This window comes from Rhipicephalus microplus, chromosome 7, assembly GCF_043290135.1.
Source record: "Rhipicephalus microplus isolate Deutch F79 chromosome 7, USDA_Rmic, whole genome shotgun sequence".
Lineage (NCBI taxonomy): Eukaryota > Metazoa > Arthropoda > Arachnida > Ixodida > Ixodidae > Rhipicephalus > Rhipicephalus microplus.
This window is the reverse complement of record NC_134706.1, coordinates 48,878,771-48,900,647: the sequence shown is the minus strand read 5'-3', so window position 1 is coordinate 48,900,647 and position 21,877 is coordinate 48,878,771. Positions and strand designations below refer to the sequence as shown.

Here is a 21,877-nt window from a genome sequence, read left to right as displayed (position 1 = left end):
GACACAGAGTCCCAATTATAAGGCAGGATACCCAGTTCTCGGGCAATTCCAGCTTGTGCTCCCATCCCTCAATTTTCGCTAGCACTACTTTAACGCCCATGAAATGAGTGTGGAGAGGCTGAGATCATTGATAAGCATGGCTGGACTGACCTGTGTAGTGGCCTCCCTGAAGGCCCGTCCCGTGATGGCTGCAGAAGGCATACAGATCATAGAGGACGCTGCCAGACCCCGATGCGCCCTTGCAGAGGTGATTGCTGAGGTCCAGGTCTTGGAAAGGAATCTCAACCCTCGTTGCCAGCTTGCTGTGCCGACCTCCATTCTGTGTGCGGTCAAAGACGTTGATACGGGACAATGAAAAATTTGGTGTAAAGCTTCTTATAGCCCATTACAACCTAAAGAGAAGTTGGAGGATGCTTGGGCTTCGTTTTCAAGAGTAGAATGTGATAGCAAGATCAACACGCGTCTGCACTGCCCTCTCAATTGCCAGCCTGGCTTGGCTTCTCGGTAGATGCTTGAGCCGAGCCACAAGGAAAGGAACTTCTTTGCGAGTACCACTGGTTGTTCGAAGCTATACTAGAACGCATACTTCAAGTAGAGTAACCAAGTTCTCACTGCGTCATAATTCTTCTTCAAGTGAATTAGCGATGTGTCCCTTACACTCAAGCCTTGATATATCAAACCTGGATATAACAAATTATGAGTTATAACAACCTAAATGAGGAACAGCTTTGTCGTAGACACAGTGATATATATATATATATATATATATATATATGTTTAACGAAACTTTGGATGTAATGAAAAACTTTTGTGGCAGTTGTGATGTTATAATGAAGTTTGAGTGTACGTATCCAAAAAGCAAAGAGAGAAACCTATGCAGCTGCTCAATTTTTTATATGCTTTTGCTGATGATATGTCTCAACACTTATTATGAATGGGCCTTTAAACTACTCGTTCTTTGTATAATTCCTATGTCTTGAGTGAGCTTACTGCAATGCTACGCTTCTGCCATGCAACATTGCTTGCGTTAGGAGAACTCCTCACACTGCATGACGTTTGTAGTAAGCTTTCTTTTTCAGCTTTTGTTTTTTTTTGAAACAGTTCCAAGAAGCGGCGTGGCACTGAGGTACAACACCTGCCTGCCACGCATGAGGCCTGGGTACGATTCTCGCTCAGAGCGAGGTTCATTTTTGCTATTTATTTACTTGCATCCATTTCGAATTTTCACTTACAAATACCACTTTTTCACTTGCTATCAACGACACGAACCCCAAAGTTTCTGCAAAACAAACAAGCTCTGCGAAATATGTGGCAGACAGAGCAGCCAACTCAAACTTGAAAATTCACGCAGACGTTTATCAGCGTCCGCATAAGCCCAAAACCTAAAAGACACCTTCTTGCTTTCTTGCTACGAGCTCACGAGCTCGGTCGCGTGCCAGCACGAAGCTCATCGTCGTCTTCTTGCAGGCTGATGGCGGGAATGTCAACAAGCTCTTCAACGTTATTGCGCTGAAAATTTAAGATCCTCCTGCGAATTGCAGCACACCTGCCATTCATCTGCGAAAGACAGTCGTGCTAGCTGAATTCTTTTCAAACCGTTAGTGTTTTTCCTCGTTTAATGTAGATACTGTCCCTATTAGCAGTGAAACGTCTGTTGTTATTACCTGAAACACTATGGTAAGTTAAACGGCGATATCAAAATCCCTGACTAAATTTACAAGGACGTTCAAGCTCCCAAGGTGGTACAAAAAAGAGTATTCCACACTAGCTATCGCGGCTAAGAGCGGCACTGGCTAACACTCCCAGGGTTTGCATGCACACAAATATTCGATAAGTGAATGAGGGGACGATCGCCGCTTTGGCTGAGTTGATAAGAATATCAGGCATGTAATCTGCAGGTCAAGGGAATAAAATATCCGGCCAACTGAACAGTCGACGCGGACTCGAGAACTCAGACAGACGTTTATTAGTGTCCGAATAAGCTTGGAATGTAAAAAAAAAAACCCAGAACATGACGATAACGGCTTCTCGTCTTCTTCCTCTAACGAGCTTACGCGTTCACTGGTATGCTGGGGCACAGCTCGTCATTTCCTTTCTCGGGCTGAACGCAGGAAATTCAACAAATGTTTGGTACGGCGTCAAGTTGTCTTATCGTCCACCTTACTTTCTTCGCATCTTTATCACGTTTACCGCTCGACACTTAAAACAGTACAATTAACATCTACTATAGCTTCCTTGGCTTTATTATTTGCTAGTTGTCATTGAGGTTGTGTCGACATAGAAGAAGTGATACGACTTAGGTGTGTATAGGAATGTCAACGACCTGAAACATGCAAGAAGTGCCCGATGTCATTAAAATGGGTCAGCCCTATTGGATGGAGCACTGATGAAAATTCCCTGCGGGAGGCGCAGCAATAGCTGTGAGCGGCATTTACTTTTTAGATTGTAAGCGAGTACAGAGGGCCAGTCAATTCACAGTGAAAGAATGACAGCACAATACAATGAAGTACCATATTTACACGATTTTAGGTCGACCCATTTCGTCTTAATTTTGAATCTGAAGTTGGAGGAGTAAGACCGAGAATCGAAAACTAGTTAATTTGTCAAGTGTTTCTGAAAATGATGCCCACGTATTTCCACAAAGCTAGCTTTTCAGCACAGCTTTCAAGCAAAGCCGTGAAGCCACCCGGGCATACCACTCTCTTTATGGTTTGCTTGAAAAATTAATATTTTTTGTGAAATATCCTCGGGCTTTCCTTTGCCGTGCGATATTAGGGGTGGCTGCCTACTTTTGAGTTGACTTACAATCATGTAAATACAGTGATAGCTTCCCGAGAAGACAGATTGCTTGCATGTATCGCCCAACCACCTTCGTCATCTCAAACTGTTATGTTTGCTATAGGATATCTCTTAGGTACGCATATGATTGCCAGAAAGTACCCGACACCCTTTTTTTTTTCAGAAATGCAATTTAAACTCTCGTTGATGAGATATTCGTAATGAAATTTTTGTAGCAAAATGAATGACGATAACAACCATACTCGTCATCACCCAAAATTTGCTCTACATGAAACCAATGGCTACTACACTCATCATAGTTCTGTTTCCTGATGCTAGATGACCACACTCATTCACATTGTGCAATTTTTGCCAAGGCTATCACTTTTTTTTGCCTCTCCATGTACTGCCATGAGGTGAAACCATCTTATGGTTATCCTTTTTTTTTTGGTACGCAATTGGTGAAATAAAAAAACCTAAACGAGTTGAACGTATGGTGCTGTGTTATTCAGAAAAGAAATCTTTACAATTATAAGGAAAATAAGTTCTAAAAAATCTGGTACAATTTTCTTTTAATGGTAATGCAAGTGTTAATTACTTCAGCTGAACTTATTCAACTGTTATAGGTCCCCTTAACATCATACCCCCATATGCAAAAACACTCCTTGACCTGGATTGACTTGCCACCACCTTCAATGTCACACGTTCGAAACGCGTTTGTGCAGCATTGCAAGCTGTGGCAAGTCATGTTCAATCAAGGAGTGTTCATGAAGCAACCAAGTCACAAAACATCACATACTTTTGAAATAAAGTACTCTGCCGTGCGCCATCTGACAACCACTTAAATTTCCGGGCCCCATCGCAACCAACTTTGCGACACCAAGAGCATGCCCAACTGATGTTTCCCAAAGGTCGGCAAACATAAGTAGAACTCATTCGGACTCAGACTCACTAAAATGTTGTTCAGCCGGACCCACTCAGACTCCAACTCACCAACATATTGTTCACATGGACTCACTCATACTCAGACTCACTGTTTGATCCGAGTCTGAGTGAGTCCGAGTTCGCCGACCGATGATTGAGACACCCCCTCACCTGATGAAAGCGCTTTAGGTGAATGACCAGGATTTCAGGGCAGAACCACAGGCCCAGCTGCGCAAACCCTTGCTGCCGGCTGTCACACTGGGGACACAGCCAGGCCTCTTCCGGTTCCAGCTGGAATGAGACAGGTGCGGAACAGAGTCGTACGTAATTATTCATTCCTTTATTTATTTACAGATATTGCAATCGTCCCTCGGTAATTTTTGCATGAAGATAGTCATGAACAAAGGGCAAGTTCAAGGGTATTTAAGATACATAAGTTATACAGTGTGTATAGGGCAGATACAAACTTCCACTGGCAAGAAGATACAATAAAAAAATAGAAGATTGCATTTATATACTAATTAATACGATTCAACTGGTCAAAGCACTTTCTCATTCCGAAGAAAAGAATGCCAATGAGGGTGCTGAAACATTCACATTAGTTAGTCACTCCACACTGTAATACTGAAGGATGAAAAATTGTTGTGCATTCGAATGGAAGCAATACACAATAGCCCCAAAAGTTTACTAGACCCCGAACGTCACTGAAATGAGGCTCGGCTGCTCTGTGGAGAGCGTTTGACGAGCACCCTGCATACCTTTTCCTCCGTGAAGTAAAAGGCGAGACAGTCGGAGAGAGAGACCGACGGCTCCGGCTCCGGCTGATTCGTGCTGACATCGTCCACGATGGAATCTTCAGCCAGAAACAACCTGGAAAGCAAGCCAAATTAATGTCAAGACCGGTGCAACGTCGATCGGACGTACTGTGCCGAATCCCCCTTTACGAAAGACCGGCCACTCTATACACAGCGTGTTGTGTCAGCAGCCTTGTGGGTTGTGTAGGCGACACCATGGACCGTTGGCAACTGTGATAGTGTTGACCCTTGTTTAGCGTAGCTATTCCAGATTTGCTTGGTATACAAACTATTTACTGCGCAACAATTTCCAAGCAGCAACTGTATAATTAACTCATAGCACAACAAGTGAACGGACAATAAAGACATAATACTGGGACAACTAGATGCCTGCGTACTATGCCATGCAAAAGCGCGGTAAAGAACACCACGTGGGCGAAATTTCTAGAGCGCTCCATTACGATGTGGCTCATAATTATACTGGGGTTTCAGCCCGTAAAAACATAGATATTACAGTCGAACCTCGCTACAATGAAACTGACGAGGCATGGAAAAAATTTCGTTGTAGTGAAATAAAAAAAACATAGCTGATCTGAGCTAGCAAAACAAAGGAACGTTTATTCTCAAAATTCAAAAAGTGTCCGCTGCTTCGTATTCTTTCCCAGCAATGTCACGACGCGATTCACACCCATGCATCGTGAGGACATAGTGAAAAGCACGCTGAAACTAGGTGTACGACTGCTTTAGTGAACGAACCAAACAGCTGCATTAACACGTGAACATCAGCAGCTGTCCGCCGTTAAAGTGTGTTCTACAACGCCGATATGGAGACAGGGTATCGTGGAGCGGGAACTTTTGCCTTATTCTATGCTATTCTTATCGCCCACCACTCGCGACTAGCTGATTTTGTTGATAATGCAGACAAACAGCTGCTCTGATTAGTTACCACAATGGCCAAGCGCGAACGAAATGATATGCATTGGCAGCAAAAAAGTCATGGTTCCGCACAGTTGCGTGAAAGAAAACCATGAACTGACCGTCTGCGGCTCAAAAGCAAGCCAGTGGCAAAAGCAGAGCAGTCTCAATGCCATCACTATCAAGCAATGGCAGCGGCCATGCTTGCTGAACAGCAGCGGTTTTTGGTGGTGCTAACGTGTGTTTTAGACTTCATCGACATATTTTCAAGCTCTGAAAATACATTAAAATGTTAAAGACTGTGTTTACAGTATAGCAATAAATATCTGAGCCTGGAATTGCATCATCACATTTCGTTGAAGAGGGACAGCAGAAGAAAAAGTGTTTCTTGTGGCGACAATATTTATGCATCGACTCTTATGAACTGCCGACAGGGAATCGTGAATTTTTCACAGTAGCAAAAATTTTGTTGAAGCGGCGTTCGTTGTAGCGGAGTTCGACTGTATTATTATCGGAGACCATTATCTGTGGCTAAATAGACAAAGCTATGACGGCAGCGCTACAACGCACATATTGGCATGTGTAAGCTGTTTGAACAAACTGAGCATCTCTAGCAGTTTCGATAGAGCTGTGTACTGTTTAATAGATAGCTCGCATCATGGCTGCGACAAAAATTTTGAGTGAGCTGTGATCTCAAGCTCAAACAAATACATCATCTATGTTTTCATCTGACTTAACTCTCGCGGATCAGATTCACCATGCCTATCGTGCCTGGCACGCTTTGATAGTACACTCAGACCTCAACATAACAAACTCGGATATAAAGAAATATTGGTCATAAAGAAATAAACAAAAATAGTCTTGCAATAGATACAGTGTTAGGAATATACTTTTATAACGAAATTTCGCATATAACAAACTTAGTTTTTTTATGGTGCAACTTTGTTATAAAGAGGTCTGAGTGCAAATGAATTGGGCTTCCTGCTGAAGCGTCTCTCACTGATTGGACCCAAGGAAGTAGCATCTTGCATTATGATTGACTGCAGGCCTAGTAGGCCTCATATTATCACTTTGCTGAAACAGTACTAACAAACACCAAATAATTAAGCAAAAAAAAAAGAGAAGCAGTGCTAATAACTCTTACTGCAAATCCCAGCTTACCTACTGCAGACAAATGAATGGAGAAGCTGCTAAAAGCAAACAAATGCACACTGTCTTTTTCAGCTATACAGAATGTTTCTATGGCTTGGACACCAAAGGAAAACAAACTTGACTAGTGTTGACTGGCAAGCCTACCGGTCATTCCTTCTTACTTAGCAAAAACAAATTAATTTACTGGAGAAGGTTAATGGATGTAACGATCACCTTCCCATAGCTCTCTTGATATAAGGTGCTTTGATTAAAAAGTGTGTAGGAAATGACGGAGTACAGTTGTGTCTTAACCAGTTAGACACAACTTCTAAAAATCATGTAGGAGCCCTTCAATCTCTGCTGCTGTCGCGATCTTCATGAAAACAGCAGGCAGACAGAAGGTGCTCCACACTCGCCACCATGGCTACTAGCAGCGCTGACTAAACCAACAAATTTTAAAAGAGTACGTAGACCTTCTCGCTGTTTACAAAAACAGGTTCTGGACGGCTTCCACTTTTGTGGCATCGGCGATGAACGAAAGCCTCAGTGAATAGCCCTCTCATTTTCGAAACTTTTCTCCCTGTGATAGGTCATACATTTCAAATATATTTTTTTCTAAGCTACAAACAATATTACAAGTGTTAGCACTTAACTTTGAGCACCTTCTTCTTATCTGAAAGTGGTGGAAGAGTTTTCCTTCACTATAACACAACTTAAAAAACAAGCTTTCTTTTTTCAGCGTTAAACAGAGGTCACTGAGGTGGCCAGAAGTTTATTGGGAAGCAACACTTGCTGCTGCTATTGCAATCTTCAAACCGAGCAAAAAGGAGAATATACCCCGTTACGTGGACGGGCGATGGTCACTGTAGCTCAGTCGGGAGAGCACCGGATGTGCTATGTGAAGTACCTCAGTTCCGTCCTTGCCAGCGTCAAGTTATTTGTTAGTCCACTTTACGTGCTTCACATTTGCATCGTAATAAGTACTAACCTCCCCCATACTTTCCCTGGAATCACTGTCTGCTAGTTCTAATTAACACTGTGGCTAGCAAAACAATTAAGCCCTTGAAAATCTTTTTCTTTCGTTAATTTCGAGAGTGTCGCAAGGGTGGCAACAGAGACAATGCGCACACATTAGCCAAACATGCTGATCACCTGTGAGAATGATGGTGCAAGAAAATGCAGGACAAAATACTTGCCTGTTTCGACAGAAAAAGAACCTCCTGGCGAGGAAGACGAGAGGCACAGTAATCAACGAAGGAACCAATGCACAAAAGCAAGCCAGAAGCTCTCTTAAATAGATACTAAAGTGAGATAATCGGTTTAAATTGCTAATTTGCCTCTGAAAAACTATGTCATTAGATTCGCCATCGTAGCTATACTAACAGAGCAGAAAATCAAAGTCAATGCCTCATGTTAAAATTTCATGCAAAAATATTCATGCATGAGACATGGATTTCAAGGTGACTTGCAGAATGAATTAGGTTATGGCCAAATACGGCTGAATTAATGCGAGTTTGGTGCTAAATAGGTATGCTTGCCCGGACCAGTGAAGATGTCTGAATTATCCTCTTTTCCAAGTTAATGGGCATCAAAATAATCAGTTTTTATGATAGTACACTTGTTATCTTACGTTCTTTAACTTCTCTACTAGGCTTGTGCAAATATCTGAACACTTTGAATATTCAAACAAATATAGGAGTATTCAAACTTTCTTTGATTCAAGTTAAAATTCTTCAAAATTTCGAGGTATTCAAAATGAACAAATAGATGTATATAAATCTTCACATAACTTCTTGTAAAGATGGTTCCACTGCAGTACAGGTGTGCTAAGTCACAAAAACGTCTATCAAGGAGAAATCCATAATCGTGAAAAGCTTATTATCAGGTTACACAAACATATCCACCAAGCAAGGATTCATCCTTTTTAAAGTTTATATTTTTTTTATATATCAGCTATACATCAGGTTAACCATTTGAATTCTATCGAAAGTCAAATCCTGCTATTATGCCAAGCTGTTTCCATTTCCTTTGAACCAAAAAACAAACCATTTGCACAGACATCACTTCAATTTAAAAAAAAATATATTGTCAAGACAAAATATGCCCATTTTTCTTTATAATAAGTGATACATACCATTCGAATTCGTTTCGAAAATATTAGAACCCAATCACTATTCACAGAGAATTCGCTTTGAAGCTAGAATTCACTGTTTGCAGAAGCCTATTCTGTACACTTCATTATTTTTTGTCGCATAGATATTGGCAACATTTTCTGATTAGTCTTAACTCTGAACCACTTATAAACCACTCAACATTTTTTCATATTCATCCTGAGCAATGCCTTTTTTGGGCCTGCAAACTACTTTGAATAAATATATTCAATAAAAAGTCACAGTTACACTAAATAAAAAACTGAAGCAATGAATGCAATAGCAACAAATTTTAATGCTATACAAAGTGAAGCTCTTTTGGATGCAATCTCCCGCAACTCTACAAAACGCTGGAGTATAAGAATACGGTAGCTACACGAACACTTCTCGCACCATCTCATCGTGTTGAAAGCGAAGCACGTAGAAGGGTGTAGTCGAGATGCCAGCAGATGACTGCCGCGATGATTAGACAACGCGCATGCCAGCCATTACCACACCCACAAAATCAAAGGTGGCAGCTGCTGCTAGAGGGGACTCTCCCGACTCCCAGTTGCGCTTTTTTTTTTTCACGCTCAATAAAGATGGGTTTACTCTCGAGTGACGAAGATGGGCTGGCTCGTTTGACGTCTGCTCCAGTTACGTTCACCGCGTCGGCTCGCGCGCTACAATGCATGGGTAAAACGTATGATGCGCTGGTGCAATTAAATTCGACATTATATGGGACATTACGCCGGCAGCAAGACCCCTGGTGATACTGTTCATATAATTGCCATCAGAATAATAAATAAGTAAATCAATAAATATAATGAACCCAGGAATGAAAAACACCTATGACACTCCTACAAGCAGTGTTGCCCCCCCCCCCCCCCCCCCAAAAATAATGAAAGGAGTCTCGAACGATTTCGATGCACCGAACTTTTCTGTTTTTGTGGTATACAGCGTTCACGATCTCCCCACTCGAGAGTCTGACAACACATACAATAACTTACTACAATTTTAAACTTCTCATCACAGTCCGAAACCTGCAAGGCAGGCCAACCGCTATGGGCATCATCACGACGAGTCAATACAGTTGCATCGAGTTTGCAAGCTGACAGCCATGGCGTAGCTGCTGCTGCTACTAAATCGTGATTAACCATCTCCCAGTGACCTCACAACGTGTTTAGAAGTGACTGTGAAACTGCCCCTCTAACATCAAGACCAAAAGTTTTTCTTTAGGTAGCAGTGGCAAAATATATATGATGCATTGCCAGGACGATACCCTTCTTGTTATCGGCACGGCACCGGTGTTCTTATTTATTAATAATAAGTTTATTTGCCAGCTTTGTGAGATACAGATGGGGGAATTGTAGAAAAAAAGCAGTCTCCAATTTAAAACAACTATCCAAAAGTATTTAACATTTTTGCCAGTACTCCTTTATGAATGATTATAAGAACAGCACAAACATGAAGCACGTTACCAAAAAGGAACACATACGACGACATGAACGACACCAATTCTTTAATTTCCTGCGACTGCCACGCACACACATTGGCAACCAGCAGAAGGCTGAGTAGGTCAATGGACATCATCTAATCTTTTTTCTGTCTCCTGTTGATGGTTCCTGTATACCGTATACACTCGTGTAAGGGCCGCACTTTTTTCGGTGACTTTGATAGGGTGCGACACATCAACGTAAGTGTGAAATTTTTGTTCCAATTTTTATTCCACGTATAAAAAACCCTATTTAATCGTGCCATATATACCTAACAATGGGATATCTGGTTTCCCTCTGTAGACATCCTCGATAGATGATTTCATCGGTATCACTGCTCGGGTTCGGCTCAATGCCGCTGCTCGGGTCATCCACACATTCAGGTATCCAGACGTCTTCAGTGCCGTCCACGGGACTGGAAATCCCGGTGACCTTATAAACCCTTCGCAACAATGTCTGCGGACACCGCACACTACGTGTTCAAAATCAAAAAGAGACCATCTTAAGTGACACTCTCATTACTTGTGACAAGGCTGTCGTTTGCTGGCAAGATTTTTCGTTCCCGAAATTTGGACTTACAAGTGGGGGGCAGCAATAAGTTGAGTGTAGACAGTACCTGTACACAGTCGAGCCCACATATAACGGCCCCACTTAAAACAAACTTTCGCTTAAAACGAACAATATCCGCGTGACTGTCAAAATATACATTGGTTCAATGGCACAAAATCGCACTTACAACGAACGTCTTCGAGCGCCGCTGATCGGTTACAGAGGACAGAGTCAGTGATCTGCTGACTTCCCGGGAAACCAATTTCGACTACCGATCAGGCATCGGCGAGGTGCCCATACATTCTGTATGGGCACCTCGCCGATACTCGCAGACTGTATGTGGCAAACGCAGGAAGCAAGGAGTTGATGGTCAGCGCTCGTGCTGTTGCATGCGTTCCTTCTTCGTCCTGTGCTTTAGGTTCGCCCTGTTCTTACCAATATGGTTCCCCAATTGGCCCGGCCAGCTTCACCACTGGAATCTTTTAAATACACTGAACTGAACTAAACAATGGAAGGCATTCGAAGGCGCCCTCGATAACTCACCGGTCGGCGACATGGGGCTCCCACTGGAGCACCACTCGGAGAATGGGCGCCGGCGCAAGGTCCCTGGACGTCTCCAGCAGGCAGTCCACGAACTCCAGAAAGAGAGGGTGGTCCACGTCTGCCGGAAGTCTCTGGTTCGCGTCCCACACCAAGACATCCAGCCTGTTCACCAGGTCCTGCACCAACGGAGCCCAAAGACGGTGAAAACTCAAACACACGAAAGTGCGCACTTTGGCATGCTGGAAATCAATGAGCACGTGTATGAGAAAACAATTTCACTGGAAGGGACAAGCAACGAATGCGACAGGGACATATTGGAATGTTACAGGGGACATGACATAGACCATAACTTGCGTTATGCGGGCAATACTCTTGTGTTCACAAACAAGAAGGTGGAACTTGGTGTTTAGCAGTTCTTTTATAATTGAATACTATTATAAACGTTTGAGCAGCCTGAAAGTTGGGCAACATGGATGCACTTGCAAGCTGCGACATAAGAAACTGCTCGCTGAGCAGTTTGGCAAACAATTTTGTTCAATGCATGGCGTTTCCTACTACAGTAGAACCTTGTCAATACGTTTTCGAGCCCCGCTGCGGTTGTCTAGTGGCTAAGGTACTTGGCTGCTGACCCGCAGGTTGCGGGATCGAATCCCGGCTGCAGCACCTGTATTTCCGATGGAGGCAGAAACCCTGTAGGCCCGTGTGCTCAGATTTGGGTAAAGAACCCCAGGTGGTCGAAATTTCTGGAGCTCTCCACTATGGCGTCTCTCATAATCATATAGTGGTTTTGGGACGTTAAAACCCACATATCAATCAACACATTTTTGAAAAAATACGGAAGGTAAACGTACGATCTGGAAAAACACACGATCGGAATCCAGCAGAAACTGAGGATGACTAGCCCATATAGAAGCATAAGGGCAAAAAAATGTGTTTCTTAAATAAAAGTTTTTTATCCATACTATATCTTAAATAACGGTAATTTTCTACGGCTGCCTCCAACCCTTGGACAAGAAAAGCTCCTTCTGCACACATTGTCGACCCTTGTTCACCTCTTCATAGTTTTTCATGTAAAAGAAGCTTTGTAAAGCTTCCAGTCCAGCAACGGCTTCAGCGAAGTTAGCGGGTCAGCGCACGCTTTTATTCTCACCACTGCCTTCCAGGTGCCTCATCCCCCACCTGCTTTACTGTGTCGCCCCCCTTCTCCACCTCCACGATAACCTCGGCGACACAGCTCGCAACTCAGCACGTTGTCGTCTATCGAGATGAACCCGGGGAAGGGCGCATCAGTGCTGGTGGAGAGGAACTCCTCATCAAAATCGTCATCAGACACGCACACCACAGGGTGATGTTTGCTGCACTCTGTATCCTCCAATGCAAGCAGCCACTGAAAGCCATTCAGCTTCTCCTTTATCGACAAGGGCTTGCGCTTCCCTGCTGCCCTTGTCGCTGAACGCAACTGACTTGATTCACGAACTACTGAGCAACCTGCAGCCCTGCACAGGGCCTTGTTTTCACATCCTTAAATCTTTTTTCTCCTCAAAGTAGTGACAATCACTCATTGGGCGACGCTCTCATTGGGCAGCGCTCGTTTCCAGAGGAGGTTACCCTGCAAACTTGCAGACACACAGCGAGGCCCGCATCATGTGCTAAAATGAGATGGGGATCATCCATAAATTTTCAAACAATAATACCCAGAAAAGAATCTGCCGCTGCGATCGTGTACCCCCATGGAAATTATTGGAAGTACAGGCTTCGGACTGGATAGGGTTAGCTAGTGAACTGCCTACAGACCTTTTGCTACAGTTTCAGTTTCGTTCTTCGCGAAGCGAGTAGTGGGGGGCAATAAAACAGGCTGAAGCAGTGCCTTTGTTGTTCGAAGAGGCTGACGACCACTAGATCTCCTAATATGCTGCGAAGCTGGAGCTTTGAGAGTCGTATTTGACAGTTTAAATGAAGCGTTGTCTGCTCACCACTGTGCCTAGATCTAGCGTCTTATGCCAGTGCAGGATATTGCCCCGCGTTCATGTTTTTCACGAGCGCATCTTGCTTAAACTCGTTTTAAATCGACTGCAAAGCAATGACGAAACTAAGTAGACGCACCGTCACACTCCACTGACTCAACTTCACAACAAAATCAGAGGTGCGTTGGGGGCAGACCCCTGAGATAGACGCATCTAGCGTCGCAGAAGACGAAACGATAAGTCTTTCTCACTTATTACTGTACTGTTATTTGCATAAATAGATAATGCATACTTTTGAGAGAAAAACAAGCACGTTTCTTTTGAAGTGTTGTAAAAAATAATTCATTATATCTTGACACCAAATCTGGAATGCAATGGCAGAGTGATGCAAACCCTGATGATAGAATTTGCCCAGGTTTCACTTTTGTCACCTGGTAACAAAAACTTTTTGCAATAAAGTTTGCGTACAAACAATGGAAGCAAGTTTCAAATAAAATTAAGGTTCATATCACTTTGTTTTGCACTCTAAAAAAAAAAGCCGTGAATCTCAAGAACGTAATCCATCTGAAGCGGATCGGAAGCCTGCACTTCCCATAATTTCCATGGAGGTACAAGCACCGCTGAAGTAGCCCACGTAGACACTAGCGTCAGATTCCCCTCTAGGCACTATTGTATGAAACTCTATGGGATTAGCGGAGGGGAGATAGGCGTGTCAAGTTGGGTGGCTAACATACTTAAATGCACGTGTCTTTGTAAATCTTCTAACGGCAGTACATGGTGACAGACGCCAGCAGTGCGTGAAATAAGGTCGGGAGAGAAGGCAGATGTAGCGGCTGGTTGTGTAGCGGGGGCAGCACGTGTCTGCGTCTCGTGCCAAAGCGTGACAAACTGGAGGTGACCGACAACGCATCTACAGTGAACTCCCAATAAACGAAACTCGCTTAAACGAAAATGCCTCATTAACGGAGATATACGGGCTCATATGGCTGGATTTCTATGTGTTGCGCAGTAAAATTCATCAGTTAATCGAAACAGTGCTTAATGGTCACCTACGGTTAAACAGCACAAACTCTAAACACAGCATAGACTCGTTTATGCCAAAGGTAGTCTCACAACCATGGCAACACCTTGAGATCGAGACAAGCCAATCCAGTAGCCACTCTCACTTGTGGTTGTGGGAGCCAATTGTGCGTTAGGCTTATTTGTGCGGCGAAATGTGGCTGATCACAGTGTTATTTCAGCCTGACGGGAAGAAAGCGACCGCACCATACACTCTCGCTTGAAAAAAAGCTGCAAATTCTTTAGGAGCTCGATTGAAATGGCCTGCCCAAGATGGAGGTGGCGAAAAAATACATCCCGAAACCGACGCTGTCGCGGATCTGGAAAGACGGAGAAAAGATTGAAGGCACTGTTAAAAACAGGACCTTTACATCTAAACAGATACGGACGACGTCTTATGAACAACTAAAGAAGTTATTTTTCTGTGGTTCAAGCATGCACGAAGTTCCAATTTGCCCATAAGCGGACCAATTCTCAAGCAGAAAGCTTGAGTGATTGCCATGCAAATTGTTGTTAAGAACTTTGTTTTAAGCGACGAATGGCTCAAACACTTCAAAATACACCATGGCCTAGTGTTCAAAGCAATCTCAGGTGTGAGTGGGGACTCGCTCGCTGGATTTCGTGCCGACCGGTTGTGCCCTTGCAATCTCCGACGAAAGTGCAGCTCTGGCCGACTGGGCTGGCCCTACGCCATCTCCTGACGCCGACAAGAGCTTTCGTTGAGTGGTGCCCCGTCCTCGGACTCCTGCGACCGTGTCCATCTTTTTTATCTTCTCTTTACTTCCGTCGTTTGCTGTCCCTGTGCCTCGCTCTCTCCTTCCTCTCTCTCTCTATATATATATACCTTTTAATCCTATCCTTTTAATCTCTCCTCACCTCCATCCCTTGTGAGTTACTGTTGAGGAGTCGCACCTGATGTAGACAGTTACGGAGCTCACTTTTCTCTTCTTTTCCCTCTAAGAACCAGGAGGTGAGACTGGTGCAGTCAATAGGGATGTTTGCACCGACTGGCAACAGGGGCGGTTTAAAGAAATTTTGAGCTTTGAGCCATGAGACATCTTCACCGTCGACGAGATGGGTCTTTTTTGTAAGGCGCTTCTATCGAAGATTCTCACCTTCAAAGGCGAAGCCTGTAGTGGAGGAAAACGCAGTGAAGATCGCATCACTGTGCTGATAGGTGCAAACATGGCAGGAGATGATAAATTGAAGCTGTTGGTAATAGGAAAATCAAGGCATCCACGTTGTTTCAAAGGCGTTCGACACCTTCCCGTTGCGTACCATGGGAATTGAAAAGCGTGGATGACTATGGCCATTTTCGAAAACTGGCTGCGGGAGGAAGACGCAAGATTTACGAGGCAAGGCAGGAAGATTGTCTTCATCGTGGATAACTGCCCAGCCCACGGTAAGTTGAAAGACTCCAAGACATCACTTTGGAGTTCTTGCCAGCCAATGCAACGGTAGTGATCTAGCCAATGGATCAAGGGGTTATTCAGAACATTAAAGTTTTTTACCGCAGACAATTGCTCCATCAAGTGCTGCGTAGAGCAGGCAGTGGGAAATGCTACAGCATAGATTTATTGGTAGCCATCCACATTTTGGCTTGTGCCGGGGAGCAAGTGAAGGCAACAACAATACACTGATGCTTTCACCATGCTGGCTTTCAAGCGCAAGAAAGCAGTACTTGATGAAGAAGAAAGCCCTGCTGATGCCGCCATTGAGACAGTATACAGTCAGGTCGTACCTCTGCCCCTTTCACGCTGCAGGACTACGAATCAATTGATGAAAATGTTCGTACTTGTCATGAAGAGACTGTCAAGGAAATGATTGCGAAAGTGCAAGATGAGAATCAACCTTTCAGTGATGAATGTGATGACAATACTGCCAGTGCAGTGGTGCCACCAGACCGATCAGATAAAGAGGCTGTTGAACTTTTGTAGCGCTATTTTGAGCATGAGGCTTGTCCAGAATTTCTAGCTATTTTGTCAGGCATGGGTGCATACCTTGAAAAAAAACAACCCGAGCTTGCTAAACAAACCACTCTTCACTTCTTTTTTTTTTCTCCTACTCATCCTCATGAGTAAGGTGAGGTTTGTACGATTCGAATAAAAGTCTTGGTTCACTAAATAAATGTACTTTGCTTAAATGAAACTTCTCATAAATAGAACAGTTTTATGGATCCCCTATGAGTTCCGTTTAAGAGGAGTCAACTGTATTCTTTGTGCCACGTGGTTAGCTTCTTAGTGATCTCTAAGCTGTTGTAGTGTGGGACCATCGTATTTTCACATACCGTGATTTGGATGAAGGCTTTGCAGTGCTCAGGAAAATCATGTCGATGTGCCAGCTGAGAAAGAAAACCGCTGTGCTGCAGAAAATGAAAGGTGTTTTTTGAAAACCTTTTGAAGACTTTGACGGCACAGACAGGTTTGTGTGTAGTTAACAGACAGCTGCAGGAGTGATGGAGAGGGCGACAGGGCATTCGAAGAAAGCGCGAAAAGGACGATTGAGGAAAAGACGCAGGGAATGGGGGGAGTCACAATTGAGTGCAGCAAAGAAACCATCGTCGCCGCCCGGTGGCAGTCTGCCACTTAGCGCTTCACAAGCATGCCAGAGCAGTGATTTCGGACACCTGAATGAGAATTTTTGCCCACGAACGTACCATACAACCGCAGTTTCTCGCAATGCCTAACGTTGCTGCCAAATAATCGTATTTTCCGGGAACGTCTTAAGTGCAGCGTATTAACACATAGCTCTAGAGGGGCCATTTCTAGTTCTTGCAATTTTGAGCGTAGGAGCTGAGAAATTGTATTATGCGGGAACGTATCTACGAGGTTCTACTGTATTACCTAGAGGGGACTCTGGTGCTGCGATCACTTAGACACTATGAGAATGATGGGCAGTATATAAATTTGCCAAATGTTTGTGCTTGCGGCTTCGAACGCACTAGTGGCTTTGTTTATTGTTGAGCTTTGGCATTTGTTTTAGATAAAAAAATGAATTAGACATGTGTGAATATTTGAATACTTCGAATATTCGAAGGAATAGCAGAGTATTCGTATTTGCTTCGATATGAACGAATAGATCTATATTAATCCCCATGTAACCACCTGCAAGGATGGTTTCACTGCAGTGTGGCGGTGCTAAGCCGTGAAAGCACCTTTCCAAAAAAAATTTGCTCTGCCACGAAGCCCCCTTCAGCTTTAAAGGGGCCCTGCAGCACTGATTAAGCATGGACAGCAAACGCCGCTGATCGGTATTCGAGGCTAGGGAGAACATGTGAGCTTAATATTATAGCGCAGCACGCGACCTGGAATTCACAATAAATTCTCAGTCAGATAAAAATTGCTCTCTTTTCTCAGCAAATGACGCCACTATGTCAAAAATCACTCGTCACAGCCATTGTATTAGCCATTGGCTAATATGAGCATGGGGCGCTTGGCTGTTATTGGGGCCCCCGCGGTTAGCCGCGACTTGTCCAAGCATACATGTGCGATCGTACTGAAAAGCCGCATATTCAAAGAAAAAGAAAGAAAAAGAATGCTCGAGGTCACGACGTGCACGTGACGTGCCAATGCCATCTCTCGCGGCTTTGCTTCAAGTGCTTTCGTCGAGACAAGAAGAGAGAATGCAATTGTAGCATGCGGCAAATAGCCAAAGTCCGCTCATACTGGTCAGGTTCTAAAAGTTTTTGCAGTGGTTAATTCGTGAGCCGATAGGCTTCTTTAGTGAATCCATTCCATGGCTGTTGAAAAACCCTTTAAATGAACATATGATACTCGAATCGATTGACCAATTTTTAAAACTTAAACCCTTGTTTTGCTGGCTCATACACTCTCACTGTAATGAATAATGTTACGTATTTTACAGGTTATCACTTGCCTCCTACTGAAAGTCAAATTCTGCTACTTCTTGAAGTTGTTTCGACTTCCTTTGAACGGAAAAGAAAACGAAAACCACTTGCATAGAGGCCTTATTTCAATTTAAAAAGATATTGTGAAGATCAGTTAGGCCATGATAGATATGTCCATTTTTCTTTATACATTATATAGTGTATTCGAATTCGATTCGAAATTATTCGACCAAAATCACCATTCGCTTCAAGTTCGCTTTGAACCTAACATTCACTATTTGCACAAGCCTAGAATTAATCATTGTGGACTGCGTGAACCAAATTGGTAAGCCTAAAAGGTTCAAAATCTTGAAGTGGGACTGCTGAATGTTTGCCGAACTCCTTCTGGTGAATGTGCAGATGCAGGCAACACAGTGCAAAAGGGGGCCAAAGGAGCGAAGTTTAGACAAATCGGTGCACTGCCCACCATTCCAATGCTTGCTGTAGTGCCACGCATTGCAACTGCCATAGAGACTAGCACCTTATTTTTCTCTAGTGTACTTATAGGAAACTACTGTTCAGTGGTCAGCTGTGTGTGCAATCGGACTTATTTCGGATATGTTCAGCTGAAAAATGAAGAACGCACCGAAACGTTTTCTGGGTTTGGACCAGGAGCAGTAGAACTACAGCTCTAAAAAAATTTCAATGTCAACGCCAAGTCACGTAAAGCTTGGCACAGCGAAGCACGGGCCTGTCGCCGTTCGTACGTCCGACTGACTCGCACGTCGGGCTGCGAGATGCCTGCCTTGCACCTCATAATTTTCTTGCCCATTCTCTCGCTACACTAATATTAATCGTTGGGGTTTAATCCCGAAACTTTGATTTGATTACAAAAGACATGGCAGTGGAGGATTCCGGAAATTTTGACTAACTGGTGCTCTTTAACGAGCACCTAAATGAAAGCACATGGACCTCAAGCATTTTCGCCTCTATCCAAAATGCGGCCATCACGGCCCTTGCTACAATGCATTATGCAAGGTTGTGCTACGTTCCACAAGCATGCCTTGCTAACCAAGTGTTAGTGTGGTTTTGAAATCTCGCCTCCAGAAGAATGTTTTTTTCTGACAAGAAGTGTTCTTTTTTTTTGATATTTTGCTTTGCGTCATTCTGCTTCTCTCCCTTTTTTTTCTCCCTCGATACTTAATCTCAGGGCTATCACAGGCCACGTCATAGAGGTGAGTAACAGAATTTGCCCAAATTTTTTGGCACACAGCCGCTCATGATTGCGATAAGTTTGCCAGCATGGTCGACACAACGGTTGGCTTGAAAACAGCCTCCCCGCTTGAAACGGCATCACTGCAAAGCGGTCCTTGCCTGGTCCTTCGGTGCAGACTGCCTTGATGTGGGGAGGCCCTCCAGCAGCTTCCTCTTCAGCTCCAACACTGACACCTCACGCGACACCCAGGCCGCTCGTGTAGCACCGAGACTGTCCAAACAGAAACAACAAAGCAAGAATAATGCATGTTGAGACGAACAGGAATGACCAAAGCAAGTTTACCACGGGACATAGCACTTACTCCTTTTCTTTTTCCATTTATTTGTTGTTAGACACAATACATCCAAACCTCACTATAACAAATTTGTATCTTACATGAAAATAAGTTTGTTATATCTAGAAATTCATTATAAAGATATATTCTTAACACTATACTTATTGCAAGACTTTGTTTTCATTTACTTTATTATAAGCAATAATTTGTCATATCTGGAATTCTTAAATCAAGGTGTGAGCGTAATAATTGGAACGAGCAGCAAATAATGCCGAGGCAAGCACAGTAGACTCTCTATAGGACAAAACCAGAAAGAATCGAGAAAATATGTCCCATTTAGCGGGAGTTCCGTTTACAGAGAGATGAACAAGGATGCAGTGCGCAGGGACGAAACCAACATTTTCATCAAAGCAGCAGCTCCGTTTAACAGATATCCGTTTGCTGATTGTCTAGTGTACATATAGGGGATTTTATTTGTAGTTTATGACATAAATGTGAAGAAAGTAAGAGTGAGCAAAAAAGATAACTTGCTGGCGGCATGAAACGGACCTGCAACCTTTAAATTTGATGGTACCATTTCACTAGTGAACACTTTGGACATTAGACTGTACATTGCAGGGCGTGTGATTGCCAGCCTGCCTGAAATCCATCGGAAGTGATCTTCAGAAGTGAAAATGTGCTTACTAGAGAAATTATAGAGGCACCCCATGTTGCTAGTTTGTGAGAGGCATTCTTCGGCATATCTTCCATTGATTTGCATAAAAAGGGAGTATATTATATTTTGTATGCATATGCTTAGAGTCTCCAACTTTTTAATTTTGCCACCTGTTAGCATTCGTGTCGAGTAGTTGTCTCACATTGTTTTGCGCAGCACAATTCTTCTGCACATACGTGTCTTTTCTGAATCAAAAACTACCTAGTTCAAAGTCGGGGCTTATCCATGTAAGTTCACTTTTGCTCCTTTGTGGTTTTTTTTTTATGCTGTTGAAATTTTTATGAGAATTCTTTTCATGACCAGATCTGGATGAAAATTTTCCCTCATATTTCTTTATCCTGTGAAGAGTGCAATTATTTGTTTTAAAACTTCTCATCACTTACATAATTACTACAAACTTCAAGTAAATGGGCTAAACATTTTAGGTCTTCTCATATAAAGTTTCTTATTCATGAAAATGTCTTATATAAACTTTCTAATGCACTTTCTACATTCTACATTTAATGTGGTGCTATGTAAGCCATTAACTACTCATAAACATTTAACTTCAGTGACAGAAAAACTGTGTCTAAAATAGCTACACATTTTACACATTCTAACGGTACAAAACAAAAACTATGCAACTTACTATAAAGCTGATTACATAGGTATTTTAAATCAGTAAAATTTATGTAAACAGCAGAAATCTTGTCTCCCCAGCTAGGAAATTGATCTCGCCTTAAAGTTGATTTCCACATAGCAGACAAACTGACATTGATACAATGATGACACAAGGCTAGCGTCATTTCTGATGACCTTAAGCACCAGCAGTGATGGTCCTGACGAGGGCAGGAAAGAAAAGATTTGAAATGGCCACTAGTACTATGTCACCAAAAACATTTTCAATTTTCAAAAAGGTCACGTGTGTCGCCAACAGAGCTACGAACGTCATACCATGTCGTGACGTCAGGTTATAACACAAGGAGAAACCAGCTGTGAGCTCATTTTAACTACTTCATCACGCACTCACACTTACTAGAGAACTTTATTGGCTATTGTGAACATGGTTTTTTATTTGATGCAAAAAAAAATTACCAAAATTTTCAGGTCAGTACCCCTTGAAAAAGACACTAAATAGGAACGATCAATCGGTTTGGATTGATAACATTATACTCTGAGAACACTTACATCATTTTCACAATCATAGGTTTGTTATTAAAGGAAGGTTAACGTTTGATTTTCAAATTTCGCGCTGACACCTCTGCGCGTGACGTCACGGATTCCAAAGTGCATGCGTCGTATTTTAGAGGCATCAGCTCAATGACATTTCCTGAAACTACAACTATTCAGTTTACCACACCCTCAAAAAACAAAGCACCTAATTTTTACAGACTAGGAACTATGCAGGGTGCAGTAAATGCCTTCAAAATCTATGACGTAACGGCGTTTGGTGCAAAAATTTTGTTGTTGTATTTTCTTTTTTGCACGTTTTTTAACTTACAAGGTAAGCCCCTTGACAATGGTG

At 43.0% G+C, this 21,877-nt stretch overlaps 1 protein-coding gene across 3 annotated transcripts in view; it reads right to left on the bottom strand.

Annotated features, from left to right (window-relative positions):
- The window catches only part of LOC119179844 (ubiquitin carboxyl-terminal hydrolase 43), a 75,134-nt gene that overhangs the window by 29,304 nt on the left and 23,953 nt on the right, over positions 1 to 21,877 (bottom strand). For all 3 annotated transcript variants that reach the window (XR_012884881.1, XM_075869124.1, XM_037430963.2), the window contains exons 5-9: positions 19,483 to 19,594; positions 11,260 to 11,435; positions 4,461 to 4,572; positions 3,874 to 3,993; positions 151 to 319 (exon numbers count right to left, since the gene is read on the bottom strand). Coding sequence is in view for 2 of the 3 variants with exons in the window: in XM_075869124.1 (XP_075725239.1) it covers positions 151 to 319; positions 3,874 to 3,993; positions 4,461 to 4,572; positions 11,260 to 11,435; positions 19,483 to 19,594 (689 nt within the window). In the remaining variant the exon portion in view is untranslated. The remainder of the gene's footprint in view (positions 1 to 150; positions 320 to 3,873; positions 3,994 to 4,460; positions 4,573 to 11,259; positions 11,436 to 19,482; positions 19,595 to 21,877) is intronic.